Below are 27,886 nucleotides of genomic sequence, written 5' to 3'. Positions count from 1 at the left end.
GCTGATCTAATTTTATCCTTATATGGTTTTATTTTTATAAAAGTTTTGGAAAGCATAGAGTTCTGTGTTTGGTTTACAAATTGTCTTTTGTTATCACAAATCACTATGATTAATTTATTAAATATATCCTCTTCCTCACCTTCTTGAGAATACCTGCTTTCTGGAGTTTAGAGCTCCATATCCTCTATTTTCCTTATGCATTATAAGCCCTTGAAGCATTTTATATATATTTTTTCCTTTTTCTCTGCATTCTATCATGCCTTTTAATATGCACCCCCCATAATACTATTCTGATTTTTTTCAGTATGAGTTATGCTCTTAATTTATCTTCAATGTATTTTTGTATTCTACTATCATATTTGGGTTTACTTGAATTCCTTTATACTCTAAAACTGAATCAAAACAGTTTTCTGAGGAGAATTCTGGTACTTCCACTTGGTAAGCCTTTCAATCATCCCTGAATGATGGACCATAGGTGATATTCTTAGAATATATTTATGCATTATGAGGAGCTACCCTATCAAACTTATTACTGTATCCATTATAAAAATATTGTTGAGGGCATCATTTAATGAACCTGCCTGCATTCTTTGATGAGTTCATCAGTTAAAATCCTCCCACCAGGGCTTCCCTGGTGGTGCAGTGGTTGAGAGTCCCCCTGCCAATGCACGGGACACGGGTTCGTGCCCCAGTCTGGAAAGATCCCACGTGCCGCAGAGTGGCTGGGCCCATGAGCCATGGCCGCTGGGCCTGCGCGTCCGGAGCCTGTGCTCTGCAAGGGGAGAGGCTGCAGCGGTGAGAGGCCCGTGTACCGCAAAAAAAAAAAATCCTCCCTTATACTAATAATATAGTTGTGTGTTTTTTTCCTTAACTTTTCTTGGCTGTTTGAAAGCTTAAAACTAAAAGTGTGCCTCAAACTAAAAGTGTTTCCAAGGTTAAATATTAATCAACTTATGCCAAATATATTATAAAGAAAACTATGTCAAAGGGGGAAATGAGGAACAACTTATTTCTAAAGCAAAAGAGATGCTATCCTGAATAATATTTTTTAAATGCCTTGAGAAGGTACGAAGGCAATTTAGAAGCTGCTGACTTGAGTGGAATGCTCTGGAGACCTTTTGAACAGGAGAAGCCATTGTGAAAGGGTCATGTGACCTATGGTCCTCCTCGAACTGAAACAGGTCAAAGATGCAAGGGGGAGCTTAAAGATGAGATGACTGTGTCTGTGTGTGGGTATCCCTCCAAGAGCACATACGTGTTAGGATAAAAAGAAAAGTCTATGACATGTGAAGAGACAAAAAGTCACTTAGTGTAATATTTTTGAAATTCCAGTTTTCATAATTCTTAGAAGAATAAAGGGAAATAAAGATCATTTGCAAAGATCGCCAATGGCCACAGGTACTGGAATCCAAATGAGAAGTACTGATGTGTGTGAAGCAGTCATTGCATGAACCTTTTCTTTGATATAATATGATCAGCTTATCTTATTCTAAACTAGAATATATTAATGGTTCATAACATTTTAAGATTCAGGTGAATCCTCTGAGTCACGCAGTACAACACATGAATAAGAAAATGTGCCAGTTCATGTCACCTAGCTATAGATATATTCAGTGAAAGATGCTTCGGTCACTTCTGACCCAACATTATATATTTTCGTGTCATCTGAATAAAGCCTACATTTTGTTCACACATGTAAGGTTTGTACTCAGTGAAGGAGTGTTACACAGCAAAGATTTGCTAAAGGAGCGTAAAGAAAGAAACCATCTTAATTAATGTCAGTTTTAGAAAATAACCTGAATCTGCTGTGTAGCATTTCACCTGAATATAGGAGTACAGGCATCTCTGTACATAGATTTGTGCACCTTTAATTTTGTCAGACTCAAACCTGCTTTCATACACCTCATCATGTAATCAAATAAAGGGCACATGTAGGCATGATAAACAGTATTTGGAGTTAAATGTTCGGTGACAGTATTCTTTCAATCCTACAGTTGATACTTATTTGCTTTGATGAAAAAGTTTAAATACCGAAGATCTCGCAGTGCAAACAAATATATATTGAAAGTGAAGAGTGGCGATCATTTTGTCAAAATGTTTTTTAACTCATTAGATTTTCAGTATTGGATGAATAAAAGTTGGACATTAAAAAGGAGTTTTACAGTTGAGTGGTGCCCCTGCCTCTAGAAAAGACTGTGTATATTTGTAGGCACTATTTTCATACAACTTGAACTCTCTCATCATTCTATCCTGTAGATGTTAGTAAACTATCTGAAGAAAGTATCAAGAGTTGCTCAGATTTCCTTAGTTCTCATTCAATATGGTTATCTGAAGACAAGGCCAAAGAGACCCTATTTCAGAAGGTAATGGATGGAAAGAAGTTGTAGGGAACCATTTATTTAAGTTCAGTTACTGCAGGATATATACTTGTCAAAGAGAGAGATGTGGAGGAGTAATTTAACAGTTTGCAATCTACGGAACAACTATGACAGAAATACGTGGGAAGGTGTAGGAAGTAACGGCTTACTCTGAATAAGGTGAAGATTTAAGAATGGATTCTAAGGGAAAATGTGAGGCAGAAGATGGGATAACATGCCATTAGTTAACTATTAGGGGCTACATAGGATATTTTAAAGGGTAGAGAAAATAGGAGACTGTGATGTGGCAGAAGGACAACAAAGATAAAGAGAATTAGAGCAGAAAAATGAATGCTTTATGACACAGAACAAATTATTCATAAAAGCCAATTTTGGATTACCCAACAGAAAGAAGAAGCATGTGCCTAAGGCACTCACAAAACAGCTACACCAAAAAGAAGGATAAAGGGCAAAAAGAAATGGGAAAAATAGAGAAAGAAAGATAGAATTTTAAAAGAATTTTATATTCTAAAGTAAACAGAATAACATCAAAGGGATTTTCATAGACAAAAATCAAGTTTTGATGGGCTTTCTTATACACATCGTTTATTGTTTTTAATTTTTAAATTTTGAATTATGTGTGGGAGGAGTTTATTTTTGTGTGTGTGATTAAGGCCTTAAAACTCACAATCTGACTCTCATCAGAAAAAATAAATAGGAAAGAAAAGTGTATCCATCAGAGATTGAGGTTATGCACGGGGGCTTCTTAGAAGGGCATAGTCTTCCACTCAAATTTGGAAGGAACAAAAAATAGGTGGATTATTGGAGAAGAGTCTAGAGGGAATTTAATTCTGAGGAGTAGCATGAAAAAAAAGAAAACAATTAGCAATAAATAAGACACGAGTGAGGGTCTCTAAGAAAAAAAGAAAGATATTAACTAGAAAAAGAATATGAAATTTACTGGTCAGGAAAGCCAGGCTGAAGTGATATTAGATAGAGAGAAAAATAGGTTTGGGAAGACAGAAACTAGACTAGCCCAAAAAAATTTGAAAGAAAAGAAAGCAAAAACTGAAGAAGTCACACTACCTGATTTTAAGACTTACTACGTACTACAGTAATCAAGACTGTGTGGTATTAATGAAATAATAAATGCACAGATCAGTGGAATGGAATAGAGAACCCAGAAACAGACCCACATAAATATAGTCAACTGATTTTTTACTTTTCTCCATTGAATTGCTTTTGTGCCTTTCTCAAAAATCAGGTATTTTGTTTGTTTTTATTTGTAAATTTTCATCAAACCGTGATCCTACACCTCAGCAAACTCTCTGACAAAGGATGTGAAGCCAAAATAAATAAAAAACTTTCAACAGAAAATGAACAGTAAGAAAACAATCCAATTAGAAACTGGGCCAGAACATAAACAGACACTTCAAAGAAGATATACAGATGGCAAATAAGTACAATCGACCCTTTAAAAACGTGGGTGTGAACTGTGCAGGTCTACATATATACGGATTTTTTTCAATAAATATCTACTATGGTACTGCAAAATTCACAGGTGGTTTACTCTGTGGATTTGGAGGGCCGACTTTAAACTTATACATGGATTTTCGACTGAGCAGGGGTTCATGACCCAACTCCTACATAGTTCAAGGGTCAACTATACATGAAAAGATGGTCAACATCATTAGCCATTAGAGAAATGCAAATTAAGACCATGATGAGATACTGCTATACACCTATTAGAATGGCCAAGATAATACAAAAATACTAACAGTTCCGAATTCTGATGAGCATGTGGAGAAACTGCATTTCTCACACATTGTGACAGTAATGTAAAATAGTTTAGTTACACTGGAAAACAGTTTGGCAGTTTGTAATCAAGTTAAATGTACACTTACATACAACCCAGCAATTGTACTCTTGGGCATTTATTCTAGAGAAATGAAGACTTATGCTCACCCAAAAACCTATACATGAATGTTCATTGCAGCTTTATTTGTACTATCTCCAAAATGGAAACAAACAAAATATCCTTCAAGGAGTGAATCTATAAGCAAACTGGTATACCTATATAATTTACTATGATTTAGCAATAAAAAGGGTTAAGTCCTGATACACAAAATAGTTAAATGAATCTCAAGGGCATTTCACTGAATGAAAAAGAGCCAACCTTAGATGTTCACATACTGTATGGTTCAATTTATATAACAATTTTGAATTGACATTTATAGTAATGGAGACCAGAACAGTGGTTGCCAAGGGTTAGAGTTGGGGGGAAGAGTGTGATCATGAAGGGGTAACCTGAGGGAGTTTTCTTATGGTGATGGAACTGTCTGTATCCTGATTACAGAGGTATAGAGTTACATTGGTTACTCTAATTTACATGTGTGATAAACTTTCATAGAACTACACACACACACATATGAAAATGCATGTAGTAGAAACTGGTGAGATTTGACTAAGATCTGCGCTTGTGTTACTAATACTGTACCAATGTCAGTTTCCTAGTTTTGATAATATACAATAGTCGATATTATAATTGGGGGAATCTGGGTGAAGAGTACATGAAAGCTGTTCATTCTTCAATTTATTCTGGGTAATTAAACTAATTCAAAATAAAAAGGTATAAAAGAGTAATAGGGATCATCTAAAATTTACTGAGCAGAGAAGCAATGATACTCTAAAATTACTCCAATAATCTATTTATAAGAATTTCTCCAACAATCTATTTTTAAGAATTGAGACAAGAAGTTAGACTCCATTTTCTTCTAAGAATGATCATAAAAGTCTATTTAAGTATCTAGGTCAACTGAAGAAGCATGAATTCTATAATATAAAATAGAGCTAAAATACAACTTTAATACTACATTCACATTTGCAAGGAGATGATTATAAGAGAAATATGGGGTTAGAAAGAGGATATATTGTTTGAAAACTGGTTGCCATTATTCCTCTCCCTAAATGCACACTTTTGTGTAGTCACTTCTTACACTGATCCTGGTCTTGGCCATGTGACTTGCTTTGGTCAATGGGACAGCTGCAAGCAGAAACTTGAAAAAGAGGCTTGAACACAGGGGAAAAAGGAGTAGGGAGGGTGTTAGGGATTTAAAGATAGAGAAGAAAGGAATGAAATATTCATTTTGCATGGTAGAAAGTTAATTGACAGAGGAAATTCAGTAGGATTCAACTTGTGAGTTGAGGTTATAAATATAAAGTGAGACCAGTCATCATGATTCTGGTGTGTGTGTGTGTGTGTGTGTGTGTGTGTGTGTGTGTGTGTGTGCGTGCACACGCATATGCACACGCGTTTGTGTCTCCTATCCATGCTCAGCTGACCAGGTGTAGGTAGAGAGTAGGCAGAGAACTGGTTTAAATAGAGTTGGGGTGTTGACAGGCAAAAAATGTGTAGGAAGAGAGGACCAAGGGATTTGCAGCTGTGTGGGAAGGGCAGGCCACTGTGATGGACCTTGGATGTCACTCTGGGTAAGAAGGGAGAAACAGGAAGGCTGTTATCAGGGCAAGAGAAAAAACAGTGGAGACAATAAGTTATCAACACCTCTGGAATCAAAGAATTGTTGGAGCAGGTGGTATTAGAGGATACAAGCCAGGGAAGTGGGATGGGGAATGGTACGCACAGAGCAGAAAACCTAAAATCGAGATTTGAAAGTTGTTGGAAGTAAGGAGGTGAAGAAACTGGAAGTCCAAGGTGTTAGATGAATTTTCTGCTTGGATAACGATATTGCACTCCATGAACACAGTAAGCCATGTGATAAATCATTTCAAACGTGATGGGTATGACCATACAGTGAAGGAGTGGCTAATGGTACGGTCTCAAAGCATGTGCTTCTGTGGTTTGTGAGGAGGTGGGAGGAAAGAAAGTGATCTAGAAGTGACAGTGAAGACCATGGAGGGGATGTAAACCATTAATTTATACATTAATTTTTAAAATGTTTATTACTTTTCCTGTCTGTTTGAGTACTGGGAACAGATCAGTGAACAACCTTCCAGGTCCAGTGGTGGGAAAATTTGTGTCAGTATTCCAGAAAAATTTAACTTTTGCATATATATATATATATATATATATATATATATATGATAAATGTGTATAAAACTCAAACACATTTTATGTATGTACCTCAAAGACAGGGTCTAGTGATCACTATTTATTATGAGTTGTAAATCTTTTGGAAAGAATTAAGGGGAAGTAGTTACAGGATCCATTAGAAAAGGAGCTCTGTCTTCTCAAGGGAGACCAGTTTAAGTAAAAAGATAAAGAGTACAATGAAGAGATGGAGGATATAAAATATTTTGCTAACGACAGGCAGTGGATTCCAAAGCATACAGTGGAAGGGAGATCAGAGGTGAGTGAGAAATCAAGTCTGATTGGTGGATATATGGACAATAAGTAGAGTATAAAGGCTGTTTTTATTGAGGTGATCCAAATAAACAAGACTCTCAGTCATATGGGATTAATCCCAATAGCCTCTTAAGGGAAGATAATCAATTCCAGCTTGGGGACTGGGTTCTTAGATAGAGTTTAGTGATAGGAATATGAACATAGGTAGTAAGAGCCATGATAATTCAGATAATGAAGAACTAATTTATTGTTGGGAGCTATCACTGAAAGCTTCAAGTCTAAGACATCATAGTCTGCTTAGATATGATTAAGAGGAAATGAGAGCAAGGAATAGAGGTGGCTACATAATAATTACCACTATTGCTAGTTAATGTTATTTGTGTAAGAGATTTACAATCCATGATGAATATTAAGTATGTAGGCAGTACCTTTGAGGTGTAGATATATAATTTATTGTTACAAGTTTGCATATACCTATGATATATTAATATGTATTTGTGTAATAGTGGAGCAAAGTTCAAAGTGAAGTTAAATTTACTCTGGCGATACTGACATTAATATTCTCTAAAAAGTGCATTGAATTTGTCACATGATAACTATAGAAATAGACAATGAAATGAATTATATAACACCTCTAAAACTGGAAGCATTAGATGCTTTTATAAACTTGTCAGACATTGGATCAAAGATAATCAAGAAAAAAATGTCAAATGTCCACTTTCTTTTATAGCAGCCATGGCTTCACATAAAGATATCTTTTGTGTTTCTAGGCTAAAACACTGCACCTTTTAGAATACATATTTAGATAATCACCATGAATTTCCAACAGTAACTTTAAGTCTTAAATTTATGGGTAAGAAAGTTTTACTTGGACGTGTATTCAGACAATAACACATAAAATTACTATAATTAACTCATTCGACATCTTTAGTTTTTAAATGTCCTGAATTACTTAGCATAAGAAAAAACAAGTTTTGGATCTCTTTGTATCTGTCTGTATACTTAGGAAATCACATAATATAGGTATGCTTCTTTCTAACCAGAAGTAAAAAAATTAAACATAAGCAGGGTAGGATAAAACAGACACATCTTAGTATAATTATTTCTATTTGTTTTTACTGAATAGCATTTTAGACTGTTCCTTGCTCATGCGTATTATCCTAAAATCCATCATATTCTTCCTTATGCAAGGCAAAAAACAAACTGACACCATAACCCCAAACCAAACTGAAATGGAACCATCACAGGAAAGTTCATTCTTCATGTGAAAACTGCTCTAAACTATCCTAATTGGATGGTTTATGTGTGACGGATACCTACAGGCTACTGATAATACTCAAATACCAATGAAAAAATTATCTTTGGAAAGATGACAGACTCAGCACCATTTTTAATATCCACGTCGTTGGTGGCTTATTACCCCGATGGTTCTACTTATTTCCAAGAATGGAGAACTAGTACGCACTCACAGCATCTCAGAAAGTCAGTCACCCTCAGTGATAGTTGCTTTGCACCTCTAGAGGTACGGAATTAATATTGCGATCAATGGCCAGGTTAGAGAACTTGTCTAATAATTTATAAATTGTAGAAAACCAGCAACACCTTCTTCTATACTGTAAGCTCCACTAGGGCTAGGCTTTGTTTGTCCAATTCAGTGCTGTATCCCCAACTCCAGGGATAAGAGTTGCTGAGTGACTGGTAAAAATTGAATAAATGAATAATCAATTTTAAAGATAGAAAGCAATTTGTAATAATTCCACGGGCAAATCTACTAAATGATTCAAGAAATTATGGGCCAAATCAGAAGAGATGACTTTTCTAGAAGGTGAAATACTGCTAGAGGCAATGCTTCCTGCAGGATCCATTCCAGGTTAAGAGGTAACCGAAGGCCAGACCAGGGAATAATCATTTCATGTTCCTTGACTGAAGAAGGTCTGGTTCATTTCCTACCCAGGACACACGTTAACAAGTTCTGCTCTTATTGATACACGTTAATATTTTGTACAAACTCATGCCAGATACTGTGAAGAAACAGTATTTAAAATTTCTATGAAAACATGTCCCTAGTGTTTTAAGAGAACAAATTCAATTTTATTACCTAAATAGGAAGTATTTCCCATCTCACAACATAGTTTTATATAAGAAAGCAGTTTAATTCTACCTAAATTTTTATTGCTTGCTATTTTTATATCAGTTTACATCTTTTGATATGATGCACTTGGACATCCAATTCATTTCGATAACAACTGAATCAAAACAGAGTTTTCTTTAAAGGAAAACCATTTCAGTAATTCCAAAACAATGTTTCAGGGACATGGTAATACTTAGTATTTTCTGTCTCCAATAAATGGTTTTGAAACAAATTGGGTTTTGGAGTCATATAGAAAGCATAAGTAAGTAAATAAATGCAATTTAGATTAGATGATATTTAAAATATTTGAGATAGTCAAACATTTATGCACTGCTTTAATACTAGTATATGTATATACATCAACATTTGGATATACACACACAAACACGTGTAAGCATACTATACATATGATCAAACCTTAAATATACAAGTATATGTGAATATAAATGGAAATCAAAGAAGATGTAATAATTGATATATTATCCACGGAACAGGATAAATTGATCACAACAGGTCAATTTTAGAATGCTACTATGTCTTTTAATATAACATAATTATGTTTCAAGCATTGCTCTAGCAGTCTATTAATATATACCTTGGGTGCCTTTTCAAGTATAAGAAGGCAAGCTGGGGGGTTTTACAATACAAGACAGGTATTAATGTACCAATAATGCACGCCCTTGAGTCTTAATACTTCCTACATTGCTATGCTTTAAAACCATTAATATTGTACAATATGTCCTTCATCTCTAATATATCCAATTTTGCATATGTATCATAAAGGACATGACATATATTATTAACAAAATATATTATAAATACTAACCTCCCTTTTTGTAACTTATTTGGTGCTATCTCATCATTACTAATTTTATAGTAAAGAAATAAATTTCTCACAATTTGGAGTTCATGTTGGTACACTATCTGACCAAAGAAATTAATAGTACCTACTATTAAAAGAGGATAACTCACCATTAAGAGAATCTTAATATTTTACATTTCCTTTTTCTTAATTTTAACTGTTCCCTTTATTTATAGCATTCTGTTTCTCTCATCTCATCCAGGCTGGGGGTTATATTGCCCAATGAATTATTAAATTAAGAAGGAAGCAATGTTGGTGGGCAGGAAGGAACACTCAGTTCTCTTCAATGGACATCACCTGTTAGATGAACAATGAGAAGGCATCCCTCACTCTACAGCATTTCCTGGAATGCCAGTTGATGAATCTGGTTGGAAAAGCTTTTTTATAAAGTTCACATTGGTGTTCCAGTATAAAGAGAATGAGCTTTATGCCTTCCAGGTGTCTCAAAATATAACAGGTGATTTGCTTTCTCCTTCTCTCATAACTCATAATGCCTCAGCAATTCCTAGTGTCTTCATCTTCCAAATCTATCCAAAATACAAGCAATTCTCATTACCGTCACTGTTCCCATTGTGGCTCAAACCTTCACTGTCTTTTGCCTGGATGGTTGCAATAGCCTCCCAACTGCTCTTCCTGCTTTTACCCTTGTCTCCCCAGCCCTCCTCTCTCACAGTTTAATCTAAAAACAGTAACCAGAGTCATCTTGTTAGAGTATAAAACAGATTATGTGACTCTTCTGCTCAAAACTCTCCAGTGTTTTCCCATCTCATTGAGAATAAAGGTAAAAGACATTCAAATGGGCTACAAGACTGTGTGTTGTGTGCCACATACATGTTTAACTGCCTTATCTCTACTATTCACTTGTCTACTCCAGTCACACTGGCCTTCTTGTTGTTCCTTAGTCATATAAGTCCTGCTACCACCATAGAGGAGCTCACTGCTCAGAAAAGCTTGGAATGTTCTTCTCCTAGATATTATCTTGGCTTACTGCCTCACCTACTTCAGATTACCCAAATATCAACCTCACAGTGAGAATTTCCCTGACCATCCTGTTTAAAATTGCAATTCCTTCCTATGCCCACCACTCCTTTCCACTTTTCATATTTTATTTTTTCTTTACCAAACTTAACACCCCCAAATACTATATATAATAGTTTATTATTATTATTTTTAATTTGCCTTATTTTCTGCCTCGCAATAGAATGTCATCTACATGAGTACAGGAGTTTTTGTCTATTTTGTTCACTGATAGAGCTTAGTGACTAGAGCAATGCACATAACAAAGTATCCAATACATATTTGTTGGGTCTACAAATAATTTTTGAAAAAAAAAACGTATAAGTTTAACCACAAAGCAGGTACTATTTTGTATCCTATCAGCCTGACTGCAATCAGCAAAACTGATTTTCATCAGTAAGTATAGTCAATGCTACTATGAAATTGAAGTCCTTAGTGTTTTTTCTATGGTTTAAATGAAATCATTATTATTGAATCAGCTTTCCACTAATGGAGGCACTAATTTACTGTACTTGCATTTTAACAGCTACCTTTATAGGCATTAACTTCCATGCAAATCAGTTATTTGACTTACAGATATTGCTAATGGCAAATAGGACTTAATAGGCTCCAAAAGTATTGCAACAGATGTCAAGAATGAGAAGTGAGAAGGGGCAAGGGAAAAAAAAAAAGCAGTTGAATGGCCATCTAATATCAGCACAGAGTTTCTATTATTATGCCATCCAAATAATTTTGATAACATTACAGGGCTTGTAGTAGTTGCCTTATTAATATGTCGTGAGGAAAAAAAAAACATTACCTGAAAAATATTTACAAGGTGCCTATACTGGACTGGGCAGATCAAAGTACTACAACAAACAGAGTGGGAATATAATTTTTCAAATAAAATAGAAATTTATTTTCTTATTTCTGACTAGTCCAGAGAACGCTGCAGGTGAACTGGAGGTAGGGATTGGGGGTGGCTTTACATCAAGCAGGCTGATGATCACACTGTCATTTTCAACGATTGGTTTCTAAGATTACTCTGGCTATGGTCATTAATATCCCATCCCACCACATGGGAGAAAGAATATAGAAATGTGCATATCATTTCAACTTATACTCTATTGCAGAGAACTTAGTGACGTAACCACACTTAACTTAAAGCAAGGCTGAGAAACACCACTTAGATAGAAAGCCAGGTGTCCAATTCACATGGAAGAAGGAGAAAGCGAGTGCTGGTGAACAGCTAGCAGTCTCTGCCACAGTTTGGCCTTTTGCGCACCAAATATCTGTGCCGTCCTTCTTTTCACATGTACAGTATTCAGTTATATCCCCCACCCCCCACCCCCGCAAAAAGGAGACAACACAAATTCTCACTCATTTACTGCTTGTATCTCGCAGTCCATGATCTCTGCGTGAGGCACAATCTGCTCCACTGGGTTGAAAGGTGTCTCTTGTGTTCTAGTGACCAACCAAATAAAAGACAAGCTTTCTGCCTTCTCTACTATCACAGATAAAATGTACAATGATGAAGCAGGGCAAAATACTGCAATACAAACTCCAGTACAGAAAGTAGGAAAAAATGGGAAATACACAAGAGTCACTAGCCCAAAGAGTGACAGAATCCTGGGCAGGCATCGTGAGAAACTTTGTCATTGTACTGAAGTTTTTTGATTGAATCATGCCTCTCTCACTAAGAGGAGCTCCTTTGCTTATTATTCTTTGTGGTCTCTGGCTTTGTTCCATGGCCAAGGTTTTTCCTTGTCCATTTTCCTCTATGACCACATCTGAAGTGGGAGCTGTTGTCTGTGACTACCTTCCAAACTATATAACACTAGCAGTCCACTTCCTTTGAATGTAAGTTCAGGGTCCTGAGGACTGTTCTATAGAAGAGTCAGGAGATTATTAAGGATAGGCTCATGGTTTCCTTGCCAATACAGTTCTCTCAAAAACGAGGTAGGTTTTCTGATATATTCGCTTCCAGTGAATGGAATGCAGTGGTAACCACAAATTACTTTTCTAAACATAGTTCTTAAACTTTTATTTTTCTCTCAAACATAATTTTCAAGTCATCTGAAACAATACACCTGGATATAAGGGCAGCAGATTTACTTCCCATCGTTTAGCGTCCAGAAGCTGAATTATACAAAGCACTCTGTTTCCTTCCACCCTTGTTACAAACCACTCAATTCTTGCCTTCGTAATATTGTGTTAAAATCAGTGGGGGCAGCTACACTTGGTAACATTTTGCTTGTTTCAAATCCTTTCCCCTCAAACTACAAGCTAAGTACAGGCACACAGTCTGTGTTCCAAACCTCAGAGATACAGTGTGGTATAGGCACTCATACAAATACCCAACTACCTTGGGGAGAAAAGCATCCACGGGCCAACCAGAATATCTTATCTGATATTATAAACTGCAGATGCATTGCACATTCTGTTTCAAAATTGCTGCATTTTTAAATTACTTGTAATCTCACTGAGGGCAGTAATGGAGTCTTAGAATTTTCTAATGTCTATAACACAGCCCAACACTGGCAATTCATTACATGAATATTTATTGATGATCTTATGCTTTAAAGAAACACAATTTTTATAGTCGACTGAGACATTTACTGATTTTCCTATCTAATTTTCATCACTTTATAGATTTATGTAGAATAAGACAATTAAATTATAATTTGAATGTGGATGGGAACAGGGAAAGCACTTTCTTCATGTGTATGTGTTGATTTTCTCTATTATTTACGCAACCAAATTGCCATGCATCAAGAATTCTCTACTTAGGATACAATGGTGTGTGTGTGCGTGTGTGTGTGTGTGTGTGTGTGCTTTAAGACTGATTTTTAAATGGTTCTGAAGAAACTAGGGGCAGGACAGGAATAAAGACGCAGAGGTAGAGAATGGACTTGAGGACACGGGGAGGGGAAAGGGTAAGCTGGGACGAAGTGAGAGAGTGGCATGGACATACATACACTACCAAATGTAAAATAGATAGGTAGTGGGAAACAGCCACATAGCACAGGGAGATCAGCACAGTGCTACGTGACTACCTAGAGGAGTGGGATAGGGAGGGTGGGAGGGAGACGCAAGAGGGAGGAGATATGGGAACATATGTATATGTATAGCTGATTCACTTTGTTATAAAGCAGAAACTAACACACCATTGTAAAGCAATTATACTCCAATAAAGATGTTAAAAAAAGACTGATTTTAAAGCATGTATTTGAAAATTAAGGTAGCAATCAATGATTACAAATTAAAACACATGTAAGTTTCCACTTTTTTATAAATGATTATTCAAAAGACCATTGAAGTACTACTTTTAATTATTCATAGAAACCTCGTAGAGTGTTAGTGCATCCAGACTAAGAATGCCCCAGATATTGTCCAGAGATTCTTATTAGCATTTAGTAAACGTGGGTCTTGATCTGCATATTTTACATTAATTATGATTTCCAGGTATACAATTTTCTGGTGAGGAGCTAATTAGATGGTTTAGCAGGTAATATCCAATTCAGGAAGAGTTATAGGGCTAGGGATATGACACCAACCAAAGGATATTCAAGACTGAGCCAGGGGTTCGAAGGGAAGGGCAGACTGTAAATACAAAAAGAATATATTCTAAATTCTTCCTTCTCTGGTGAACAGCAGAGTCTATCAATATTTTTTTAATTAAAAACTATGTGGCATTGGGCTCCCCTGGTGGCGCAGTGGTTAAGAGTCTGCCTGCCAATGCAGGAGACAGCGGTTCGATCCCTGGTCTGGGAAGATCCCACATGCTGCGGAGCAACTGAGCCTGTGTGCCACAACTACTGAGCCCGTGCTCTAGAGCCCACGAGCCACAACTAGTGATCCCGCGTACCACAACTACTGAAGCCCGTGCGCCTAGAGCCCGTGCTCTGCAACAAGAGAAGCCACCGCAATGAGAAGCCTGCGCATTGCAACGAAGAGTAGCCTCCGCTCACCACAACTAGAGAAAACCTGCACGCAGCAACGAAGACCCAACACAGCCAAAAATAAACAAAATAAATAAAAAATTAAAAAATAATAAAAAATAAATAAATTAAAAAACAAAACTATGTGACTCCAATATAAGAGTATATGACCCAGCATAGCACAGTTTCTACCACCATCTTACCAAGGCAAATAACCTCTCCCCTTAAGTCACTAAGCCAGTTCTAATGACCTACAAAATTTTAAGCAAGACACTAGTTTTAGACATATCTACACAGTATGGATCCATGAGCAATCATAAATTACAGCTCCGTGCTTTGATTATAACTTTGAAAGGTCTATCAATAGCCACCAAAGAAACAATCAATCTCTCCCTATTTGTCAATATTTATCCACTACCTCAGCTTCAAAACTGGTATAATTTCTTTGTCTTTGATGATGACGGTGAGCTCTTGACACTGATGGGAAATTTGAAATGTAAAGGATTTTTGGCATCAATCAGAAGCAATTTTGATCTGTTATATCAATATCTACTGGGTCTCAATTGGAAGACAGTATTTGGATATCAGGGTTATGGAGAAAAGCTTTCAAGTCAAAGTGTTTGAAATTATTCTACGTAGGGCTGAGTCTACTGGGAATCCTTTTTTTTTTCTTTTAACACAGTTTGATTTAAACACTCTGAGTGATTAAGACATTTGAAGATATATTTTAGAATGGACCACAGTCTTCTACTAAAATCCTCATCTAAGCCAAAAGTGATAAAAAATTAAAATTAGATAAATGTTAAAAGTTCACTTATATAAGTCCTAGAGATCTACTGTACAAAACAGTACCTATAGATAACAGAACTGTTAGCATACTTAAAATTTTTCTAATAGGCTAGATCTTATATTAAGTGTTCTTATAAAAATAACAATAATAAAGAGGGCAGGAGGAAACTTTTAGAGGCAATAGATACGTTTATGCATTGATTGTAATGGTTTCATGGGTATATATTTATCTTCAAACTCATCAAGTTGTTTACACTAAATATGCACAGCTTTCTGTATGTCAATCATACTCCAAAATAAAGTAGTTTTAAAAAATTCCAGTAATCTATTATAATAAATATTTATGAAATATGGTTGCATAATATAGAAACATAATAAAATTAAGAATTACATGATTGATTATTCCAGATAACCAAATGGTACGCACATGAGTATTAAAACATATCTTAAATTGTCACTATTTTAGACAGAAATAGGTTTAAAATGTATTATTTAGAGCCATGTTTTCTCATTCAGAATATGACAAACATTAGTGATCTGTATCTTTGTAACTCAAGTGGATTATGCTATTTATCCATTAATGCTCTGTAATTGTCAAGGTCTAGACAGGAGACAGAACTTGCACTTAACATTTTAACAGCAAGAATTTAATATATGGGATTGTTAACTATGCATAAAGTTGTTAGCTAGATGACTATAAAGAGAAAGCAAGAACATTAAGGTATCATGGAGAAAGCCACCGCAGGAAAGAGCTACCACCCATAGGACTGAGTGAACAAAGGGACTGCAGTGGCATTATTGAAACGTAAAACCTTGGTGGGGGCACTACAGAGCTGAAACTCAGCCACTGAGGAAGGGGCATGTGATTGCTAGTACTGATGTTCCTCATCTTGGAAAAGAGGCCATGCAGAATTGGGAACACAGAGCTCTGAGAAGGGGGCACCTGTTTGCTGGAACTAATGTCTTTGATGATGGACGGCATGATGCAGCTGTTTCTGCGAGCGCTGGAAAAACTGTCAACTGGATTCAGCTGCTGTGATGAGAATAAACTGATGCTGCTGAGGTGAAGTGCTGCTAGGGGATATCCACTGGAACCGCAAGTCCAGAAGCAGCCCACAGGAAGGGAACAGGAAGAAGCAGGCCCCTCTACCTCCCCTAGCCTTGTGGTCTCCTGCAGGCGCCCACTATTACCAAAGCCTAATAGAGAGTCAGACAGCAAAGCAAAAATGTGGTTTGCAAAGTTCCAGCTCCAGCATCACAAAAAAGATACAGGAGGGCGAGTTTGGTACTGAGAGAAAATAGCATAATGACTGGCACATGGCCTTAAGAGATAAACTACAGATAGAACAGAGTACACCCTTTCAAAGAACCCTCCCAGGAAACCTGTTGACTTTTCTGTAAGCACCTTACATGCTCTCTCTTCTAAATATGTTATCCATGATTCAAGGAAGAGTGGGGAAAGTTTGTTAAAGGTACCTGTTTTACCCATGACCCCCAAAACAATAGTGTCCACCTTTAAGGCAAGTTCATCTTTCTCTTACAAAATAAATTACAATGGCTCAGTGATAATTGTTCACAGAAATTTTGAGGAGTCACTGTCACTTATATTTGGAATCTGGGCATGGATTAAAATATTAAAGTGATCAGAAATCTGACTGATGATCTTTAATCCCTTAGTTAGCTGAAGCAATCAGGGTATTGGATACCAGCTCTTTTTATCTTATTTGTATACCTAACAGGATGGAATAATCATCCAAAAATACAAAATACAGGTATTTTGATAGCAAAAATATAATAAATTTGTCTCTCTGGAATTAAGATCAAAGCATATGGTATTGTATAGGACTTTGCTTACCATAAATTGGATTAATTCTTACAATTTGTGAATTGCCAAGAAGCATTTAATTTGAGAAATGTTATAATATATCAAAATTTAGTGAAAAGCAAACAATTATTTCTGTCATCTTCATGCCTACTGAATTGTTGGTTTGACAATCCAGAGAGACAGCAGACCTATGGAGGGGAGAACGAAAAATCTAACTCTTTAAAATAAGTCTTTGTCTCTATCTTGCTTAACACAGCTTCCCAATGAAGCAATTCTAATCTGATTACATAGGCTTGATCTTGAACCTACATTTAGAAAGAACTCATTACATCAACAGAGATTAATGGAATTAGAAATGGATTTTACAGAGATTATTTAAGTAACTCTATAGTTTTATAATTAACAGGGTTTTTCTTTTAATTTCCCACTGAGGGAAAATTTATCCATGTATATTTATCAACATAGGGTGCTAATATTGTTCAAAGTACTTCTTACCTATTAACATCCCAGATTTTGCTAGTTGTATCCAATGAGGAGGAAGCCACAAAATCACCACAGGAGTGCCACGTGCAGGACCATACTGCATGGGTGTGTCCTTCGAAGGTCAAAATGCAATTGCCTTTAGACAGGTCCCATAATTTAACTGTAGTGTCACCACTTGAAGTAGCCAACTTGTTGCCACTATTTGCAAGAACATAAAAAAGTAATCAGTTAAAAAAATCAACTTGCAGTTAATTTATTATGAATGGTTGTATTCTGTGAATAACTTGTGTGTGTGTCTGAGTTATTTTTACTTTTAAGGACATATCTTTATGCCTGAATCTTATTATCTTATTTGAGTCTGCACAATTTGATACTTCCTTATATTGTTTAGTAATTCAAATTGATTAGAGAACTGCTGTTGCACAGTTTCTGTATTAATTCTATAGTTTTCCAGATTAATCCACTAAACAGCACTTTTTTAACACATACATTAGTTTCAGGGCTATGTTAGGCTCTATGGATGATAATTCAAATTGATTAGAGTAATTCAAATTGATTAGAGAACTGCTGTTGCACAGTTTCTGTATTAATTCTATAGTCTTCCAGATTAATCCACTAAACAGCACTTTTTTAACACATACATTAGTTTCAGGGCTATGTTAGGCTCTGTGGATGATATAACCTCAGAATGATGAAAATTTAGACGTGGGCTAAGACAATTTCAAACACGTAATACAACATAAAACAGTAGGCCAGCATTGTTTATGTTTGTATTAATTAAATGCTGCAGGAGTGCAGCTTGCATTTTGAAGAAATATGTGAATCAGAAATGAGAGGGCTTTGGAGCTACATCTTGAGAGATGAAAGATTTTGAAGAGCTGGGTGGTTAAGAATGAGTCATTGGATTTTCCATTTGAGTCATTAGTAGATGTTAAAAAAGCAGTGGCTTTCAAGTGGTGGACCCAAAAACAAGTTTAAGAAATGAGTGGGTGTCCATGACATGAAAAGAAACATCTAGGTTTTTTTGTAAAATATCAGCTGCAAGAAAATTTCAATGCCTTCATCTTCTCCACATCCTTCAGCATTGTTTGCTCCTTCTATGTGTTCTCTTAGTAACTTTTCTCTCACTGAATATAATGAACTGCTTATCTGCCTCCTTCCTTGTGTTTTTGATGGGGAACTGTTTCCTCTCTCTGTTTCTACAGCATCAAGCATTATGATTAACCAACTGAAGTGCTCATTAAATGCTTTCAGAATGAATAAATATATGAATGAATGAATGAAGTGATGCTATAAATGAAGAAGAAAAGTTGCCCAAAATTTCTAAGACCGTAATGGCACTTGCATCAAGACAAGCATTTTGCTTGCTTGCTTTTACTTGCTTACTTTTATGCTGAGAGAATTAAACTTTTATGAGCAGCAACCACTGGAGAGGAAGGCTCAAAGATTCTGCCAGAAAAGCAGATTATAGAGTGAAGACATTTGCATTAAAGTGATAAAAGGATATTTATTTCTTTTTCAAATTAGCAGATTTTAAAAATTACTAAAAAAAGTACTATATAAGGGTAGTCCTTTACTAATAGGTAGATATTAAAAACTGTCCTTTGCTTTGCAACTGTTATTTATCTGTACATGTTTGCCATTAAAATTTTTACTTTTTAATATTAAAACTGAACAATACATTTGTCTAAAGATACCGCATTATAACATCACATTGAGGGTTATAGCTTCAAAATATGAATTTGGGTAGGGGCCTGGGGGGACACAGACATTCAGTCCACGACAGTATATAAGTTAAAAATAGGGATGGTAGAAAAAAAGAATACATTTTCCTGGTCAAAATCTCAGAGGAGAATGATATAAAATGGGATACAGGAAACACTCAAAGAATTACAAGTTGACAATTTACAGAAACTGGAAATTTAAGATGTAGAACCACAGATTCTGGAAGAAAAATGTATACCAAGTGGAATAAACAGTGTAAACAAGAAGAAATCTTCACTTAGATAAATTTTAGTCAACTGCAGAGCACCATAGGCAACAATATAAATAATTAGAAGAATGAGAAGAGAAAAAAAGAGAAGGAAACATTATTTATTTACATAGTGCTTAACACATGCTAGAAACGCTACTAAGCACATTATATACATTTGATCCTCACAAGCATCGAATAGTTTGGGCAGTTTTATTATCTCCAAAACACTTGAACAGTGTCACAGAGCTAGTAAGTGGCAGATCTGGAATTTCTTTAAAGAGCCAAGAGAAAATCAGGTTACTTTAGAATTATCAAAAGTGCCTCTCAAGACAGGCAAATCAAAATATCCTCAGCTAAACAAAGCAGTTCTCCCCTATGGGAACTACTAAGAATGTATTTCAAGGGGGAAAAAAACAGATCCTAGAAGGAAGATCTGAAATGAAGGAAGGGTGAGCAAAGAATCTGGTAAACATGTCAGTATATCCAAACACTTATATAACATCAATAGTGCTTGAAGAAATTTAAACAAGAAAACAACAGTAATATTGACAATAACATTCCTGTGGAAGACACTACACTGATTAATTTTAAACTTTATGAAGACAAGTCTGCATGGTAAAACGTTAAGGTTAACCACTAAAAGAACAGGAATAGAGTACATAACTTCTAGACCAGTACAAAAAATGAGAAATAGGTTTTTGTTTTAATATCCAAAATAAAGCAAGAAAGGAGAAATACAGCACTAGAATAAGTGGTAGGAATAGAAAACAAACAAGAAAAGACAGTAGAAAAAAAGTGAAACATAATAATACCAGTAAATACAAACGACCTAAACAGGAAGTTAAAAGACAAAGATTTTTCAGTTTGGCTAAAAATGAACAAGTTCAGCTACATGATGTTTACATGAGGCACACTAAACTCCTTAGGACATAAAAAGTTCAAAAGTTAAAAAAAAAAAAGATACCTAGCCTAAAAGGAATGGAAAAAAAAAGATGAAGTAGCTCTATTAATATCAGACAAAAAAGACCTTAGGGTAAAAATGTGTTATTAGGGATAAAAATAGTCCCTATGTAAATAAATAAAATGATAAAATGTTTCACTCCTAGGAAGATTTTTAAACTAAATTATATAAAAATACTGAATGCATCTTAACTGATAAAAGTGACAATGTTAGCACCATAGAAACAAAAATGACCAATCTACTGTCAAAGTGAAAGATTTATGCAACTCTCAATTTATTTTCTAATTCAAAATTCAAAAAGATATGGAACTTTAAGGAATAAAAATTACAACCTTAATGGCTGTATATAAAAGCCTTTGCCAAATAACTAGTGACTATACATTCTTCTCAAGTATATATGGAACATTTATAAAAACAGACAATATAGAAACCCATAAAGCAAGTCTTAACAAATTGAACATATTTGTTATCATAGAGGTTATATTTTTCTCATCACAATTCAATTGTTATAAATGAATAACAAAATCATATATTTTTAAAACCTGTATATATGTGAATTTTAAAAGTTTTAAATAACTTACATATCAAAGAAGAAATAACAGTAGATATTTAAAAATAATTAGAACTAAATGAAAACACAACATATTAAAACTATGAAGGTGAAATCAAAATAGAATTTTAAAGGCAACTTAATTTCTTGACCTCCTAATAATGAAAAGAATACAGCCTCAAAATTGTTCTGCTAAACATGAGACTTTAAGTTTAGAAAAAATATGCTATCAACTATGAAAATGGAAGATCAATAAAGACCAAAGTGGTTCTTTAAAAAAACTAAAATAAGTATATCCCTGCTAAGGCTGAAAAAAAAGAAAAAAAAAACATCCCTCAATATGACAATCTATTAAGCCATACACTAAAGAGATTTTACAAAGGTATAAAGTAGTGTCATTCTTTTCATTTTTCTTGAAAATTATTTTTCATAAAAAATGTTATATAAGCATGAGTTTTTTGCAGCTTATGAACAGCCTACAAATAAATCATATCTAATTTGGTTGGGTCAAGCCCATTTATACTTTACAAACAGTAAGCAAGAATTATCATCTGTTTTTATAAATACTTTATATTTTCTGTAATTGTTTTATTCCTTATTTTTCCATATTCTTTGTGCAAATTATTGACTTTTTCAAACTTTAGCACATAACTGCAGAAATACTAGAGTTTGTTACTGTCAAAACTGACTTCAGTTTTGAGAACTAAATATATTATAACTTCCAGATTGATGCTAATTACCTGTTTTTACAGAAATGTGCTAATGTGTTTCATTAGAAAGGGGTGGAACAGAAAGAAATTAATGCCTCTTGTGTCACAAAATAGGAAGTGGAGAGAGTAGAAACAAGATGTGGTTGGCTTCTCGCTCTGGCTCTGCTAGATGACCTACGTGACCTTGGACAGGCCATTTCACATTTACATTTAACACTTGTGAAATTCATTGTCTTTATTTGAAAATATGGATGATATGTTCTGCTCAGTATAATTTAAAGTGTTGTTTTGAAGATCAAATCAAAGAACTTTTATAACAGCACATTTTTAATTCCAGGTATCATTCAAACTTGCGATTATTTTTTTAAAAAAGATTCTCTTGGATCTCTAGTTCAGTTTTTATGTGAAATTGTTTACTCACATTTCCATAAATAGTGGAATGAGATCCAATTACTACCATTATATTGCAGTCTCATCTACCTGTGTCTATCTACTCAATAGTACTATATGAATTTGTAAAAGGACTATCAGTCACAGTGTTCTCAATTACCACAGAATACGCATGCATTATTTTATGTAGCAGAATAACATACAACCAAAATCTAATTAAACTATTTTCTTCTTCTGTGTTTGTATAGGTAAAAGATCTAACTTTGGTTTCACTGAGCTCATAAAATGATGACATTAGGAAAGCTCACATTTAGAATTTAGAATACTTGAAAAACATTGTCACATTTGAGATACATTTTTACTGTCCCGTTTGTGAGAGTCCACCAAACTTTAAGCTAAAAATTAAAAGGGCTTAATGCTTTCATACAATTTACTTTAAACCCTTACTTAGTCTTCGATACAGAGCTGCTTGGCTGCATTAGGGCTGGGTGTTGAGGGCACTGTGAAAGAGGAAAGTAAGATTTAAGTACAAGTCCACACAGAGAATGGTCTTGGTTGGTTTTCTGAAGTAAAGGGTGCCCACGTCCAAATATTCTTGCCTTCACTCCCAAGTGATACACCCTTTTTTGTGTAGGAATCTGGAATCAACCAAGAATCACAAACAAAGCAAATACAGAAGACGGCATTATATGCAGATATTACAGACTCCAGCAGAATCAGAGAGGCAGGATTGAGCATTCAGGAAAGAATAGGCTTTCCCTGGCTGGATGCAAAACTACTGTCCTTTCTTGGGAGGGTAGATTGCTTGGAGCTCCAGGTTCACCTCTGTCAATCGAGAAACTTCAATGGGATTCTTAGCTCAACCATCATTTACACAGGAAAGGCAAGATGCTGGCAAGTAGACTCCCCTGCAACTGTCATACAGCGTTTATAAGATATACTATTTATTAGGTAAATGCACGAATGATATACATAATAAGGAACGAGAGAGTTCAACTGGAAATATATCTGTGTTAATAGAAGCATAGCCTATATCATTTAGGGCTGTATGAACAAATTTACATATAGCAAGACATCTTGGTACAGAGGAAAAAATATAGAATTATGAAACTACTAACACGTTACTAGTTATTTTTATTCTGTTTTATCCTTTGTATTTACGTTATTGTTTTAGGTTGTAGAAGCAGAAGAATAGAAATTGGTAGGTTAGTTTATGAAACTTTATGTGGAGATTATGAATAATGGTGTCATCTTGGAAATAAGAGAGATGCCCCCAGAATGCCTTCAAACTTTCAAGTATCAATTTAAATTTGGTGAATTATATATTTTATTATGTAGTTTTCTTATTGCATCCAACATGCTTCTCTGAGTATTCTCCAGTCGTCATTCATATAGGTGTATGTATATGACATATTTGTGAAAAACATAACCTTGGGTAATTAAATGATGTTCTCATTCATTTTTAAATTAAGTTTCTATGCATACCTTAGGTTTTTGTCTAGAAAAAAATATTTTCAGAGTATTAAATCTAAATTTTTTCAACTACCTCAAGACCTCTACATTTGATATTTTCCTTTTTTTTTTCCCCTTTCTTTTGGCCCAATGTTCTAGGTAGAACAGAATACAAAGTGCAGGGTACAGGCCCTGAGAAGGGCATGACTTGTTCAAGAAGCTGAAAGGTCAGTGTGGTGGGAGGTGGGAGGTAGAGGAGGTGGGGAGTGGAATGGATGGGAGGGGGTAGTGAAGATGTAGAAATGGAGACTTGAGAAGTAGGAGGAGCCAGGCCACTCAGGGCCTTATTGGCAACAGTGAGGTAGGTATTTGGAATTTAGCCTAAGTGATAAGAGATTTCAAGACACAGGAGACTCATTCATCCATTTCACAGTTGGTCACATGCTCCAGACACTGTACCAGACAACTCAGTCCAGCATCCCTCCATGCTTTTCAAACACACCAACCATGCTCCCCTCTGCACACACTTCCTCTGAAGCTAGGATGCCATCCCCTTGGATATTCCCATGGGTTGGTCCATGAATTCAGTTAAAAACCTTTTCTTTAATTTCACCTTATCATGGAGGACATCTCTGACAATTCTACTGAAAATACTGTATCATCTCAGTTTTTTGCTTCTCCCTTTTCCCCTTCACTGTTTATTTCTCTATAGCACTTATCACAATCTATTAAGCTATATATCACTTATTTCATTTATTGTCTCTCTCTGCCAATAGAATGTAACATGTATGAGGGCAGGAACTATTTTCTACTCCCTACCATATCCCCAATGCCTAGCTTTGTGCTTAGCATATAGGGACTCTCAATAAATTGCTGCTGAACCAATGACTCAATGAATGAAACAATCACAAATATGACAATGTCGCTGAATCCCTGTTTTTAATGGATAATTCTTGAGGTTTATAAATACAAAGAACAATGTAGGCAAATGGATCCTAATGCCCCATTTTACCATGGGATATCTTATTTGGGTATTTATTTTCTCAAAGAAGCTTTATTTCATGGCATAATAAATTATTTCCTTCTGAATTTTGCCTGAGTTATTATATATAAAATTTCAGACCATGTTGAAAACATTATCATACAGCCTCAGGAAAATAGCATTTCCCCCATCTACCTCATACCTTCTTTGGAAAGAAGCAGGACATAAATAAATTCAGTGAATAAGTAATTAGCTCACTTTTAGTTGCAGAAATGATATATTTTCTATTTCTAGTGAGAAGTCAAAGAGTCTTTGAGCCTTTGGATCATCACAACAGGGATTTAATAAAGAGTCATGGTAGTGTAACAAATTCTAAGCATTAGGTCTGAATTACACCAGTAGCCTCCTAACTGCTTCTGGCCTCGTCCCTCTACAATCTTTTTTTTTCAGTACAGAAGCCTAAAGGATCCTGTTCATGCTGCTCCTCTGCTCAAACCCTCCAATGGCTCCTCATTGCCCAGAGTAAAGCCAAAATCCTAACTACAAAATAAGGCCCTACACGATCCACCCATCACATGCCTAGTTACCACTAATTCCTTCTCATAACACTCTCCTCCTCCCTCGCTACTCTAGCTACACAAAGACTTTGAACCCACTGTTTTTCCTTCTGGGAATGTTCTTTCTCAGAAAACCAATGACTAGGTTCCTTCCCTATCTTCAGGACTTTGCAGAAAGACACATCAAAGAGGCCTATCTAAAATGCAATCTCACCTCTGATACTAGGCTTCTTTCCTATTTTGTTTTGTCTTGTTTTCAGTAGCACTTACTATTAACTTACTGTGTATTTTACTGATTCTCTTGTCTACTATTTGTTCTCTTTAAGCCCTCAAAGTTTCGTGTGCCTCTGCTTTACCTAGTTCTGTGCTGTTTAATATATTCACAGATAATCAATGCTTTTAAGTTGGATTCCACATCCTGTCTGAACCTAGTTCTTACAGAAACATATTACAGTTGGCCCTCTGTATTTGTGGGTGCCACATCCACAGATTCAAACAACTGTGGATCCAAAATATTTGAAAAAAAACACTCCAGAAAGTTCCAAAAAGCAAAACTTGAATTTGCTGCATGTTGGCAACTATTTACAGAGCATTTACATTGTATTAGGTATTATAAGTAATCTAGATATGATTTAAAGAATATAGGAAGATGATCATGGGTTATATGTATATACTGTGCCATTTTATATTAGGGACTTGAGTATCTGCAGATTTTGGTATCTGTGGAGGTCCTGTAACCAATCCCCCAGTGGATACAGAGGGACAATTATATTTACTAATAGCCTCAATCCTACCATCTTGCAATGGTGGGATTAAAATTAAAAATTTTATTTAAAGTACCATCTCTCTGAACCTAGAATGTGAAGACCCAGCTACTGCCCCTCTTCTCACAAAGTTCCAGGAGATGCCTCATTTTCATTCAGACAAGGAACCAGGCCTCTTTCTCATATCACCAGAGTCAAGACCTCTCTATTTCCAAATATTTTGTCTATTTCTGGCCCAGTGTTCACATGGTCCATAGGACAGAGAAGCAACTCTTTATCAAGTATTTTTTTTCTTTGGCCACGTATAGCAGTCCTTCTCTATATTTGAATGTGGCCTTGCACATCACTGAGTCTGCTTACATATGAGGAAATTTCTACAACCCAAATTCTCTAGTACTTGGGTCTCTTTCAACCAGTTCTACGCTATAATTAGATTATTGTCTTTTTTTTAAGTTCGTTAATTTATTCAGTTGCTTCTGAGGATCCTCTATTTACCAAGGATATGAAGGATATAAAGTACACATATTTCTCAAATTCTTTACATTGTTTCTTTGGATTAAGTTACAAGAGTTAGAAGTTTGTATATTCAGAGATCACTTTCTCCTCTTCCCCTTCACCACCATAGAATTGATTTTACTGAGTTGACTGTGGTTTTGTTCTACTGCACGAGAGTAAGGATAGTTAAAAGGCACAGCACTATGAAAATCTGTATTATTGAAAGGTTATTGTTGAGGCTATTGTTCAATAGATTATATATTACACTAGAGTATCATATACTCTTAATATGGACCCAGTGTTGAAATGTCATTCAGGCCTTAATAGCAGGAGCCATTGCATTGCTGCTGAACAGCTTGAGGAGATTTCTCTTATTGACAATGAAAATTACATGGCGGACTAGGTCTAATTTTTGTTGACTGTTAGAATACTTAGGCCCCAAAAGTTGAAGCCCTCCTTTAGCAATTAAAGAAAATAACATTATATTATGGCTTTTATTAAGGAATGAATGTCCATATAGCCAACTTTTAATAGAAAGTATTTAAGGTAGGGTACATGCATTTTATGTATTAACTTGACTCCTGGCTTCATGTTATTTTACCTATTCTAAATTATCCTTCACCCTAATTATCTCTCAAAAACATTATCTTCTTATAGTTGCAATTTTTCTACATTCCTTTTGAAAATGCATGATACGAAATATAATGCAAAAATCTCAAAATGTACTATGCACTGGGGATCTAAAGATAATTGAAATAAACTTTGCCTTCAAGGACCTCATGGTCTAACAGCTTACACAAATATATAACCAAGTAATTATAATATTTTCATAAATAATTTAATATATAATATACAGGATACAGTGAGAGAGGACAGAGAAGGGTGTAATCAGTTTTCTACTTGGGAGATGGTCATGAAGTCTTTAAAAAGGCAAACATTTGAACAGTATCTATATGTATAAGCAGGTGTCCACAAGGTGAAAATAGTAAAGAAAAAAGGATGAGTGTTCAGCATGTGTAAACTGTGGGATATTCAGAGATTGTTAAGTATTTTGCTTTCAGGAAGAGAAGAGTAATGGAAAATATTGTCTAAATAGATAAAAAATGGTCATATAACAAAAGATCCTTCCTACAGCCTTAAAGAGTTTTCATCTGTAGGCTATGAGGAGAAATGAAAGGGTTTTAAGAGGAGTTGGAAAAGCAGTCAGATAACAATTTTAAGATGATAACTCTGGGAACATGACAAGAACCAGATTGCTGGGGGAAGAGCAGAAAAGATGTTAGAGAATTGATAGTGATTTCCC

General features: G+C 35.3%; 1 protein-coding gene across 1 annotated transcript in view; it reads right to left on the bottom strand.

Annotated features, from left to right (window-relative positions):
- The window catches only part of SPAG16 (sperm associated antigen 16), an 877,426-nt gene that overhangs the window by 410,130 nt on the left and 439,410 nt on the right, over nt 1–27,886 (bottom strand). The window contains exon 12 of the mRNA XM_033428194.2: nt 17,760–17,945. Coding sequence (XP_033284085.2) covers nt 17,760–17,945 — 186 coding nt within the window. The remainder of the gene's footprint in view (nt 1–17,759; nt 17,946–27,886) is intronic.

The sequence above is a fragment of the Orcinus orca genome, chromosome 7, assembly GCF_937001465.1.
Source record: "Orcinus orca chromosome 7, mOrcOrc1.1, whole genome shotgun sequence".
Classification (NCBI taxonomy): Eukaryota; Metazoa; Chordata; class Mammalia; order Artiodactyla; family Delphinidae; genus Orcinus; species Orcinus orca.
The sequence above is the reverse complement of the archived record's forward strand: the minus strand, read 5'-3'. Positions and strand labels throughout refer to the sequence as shown.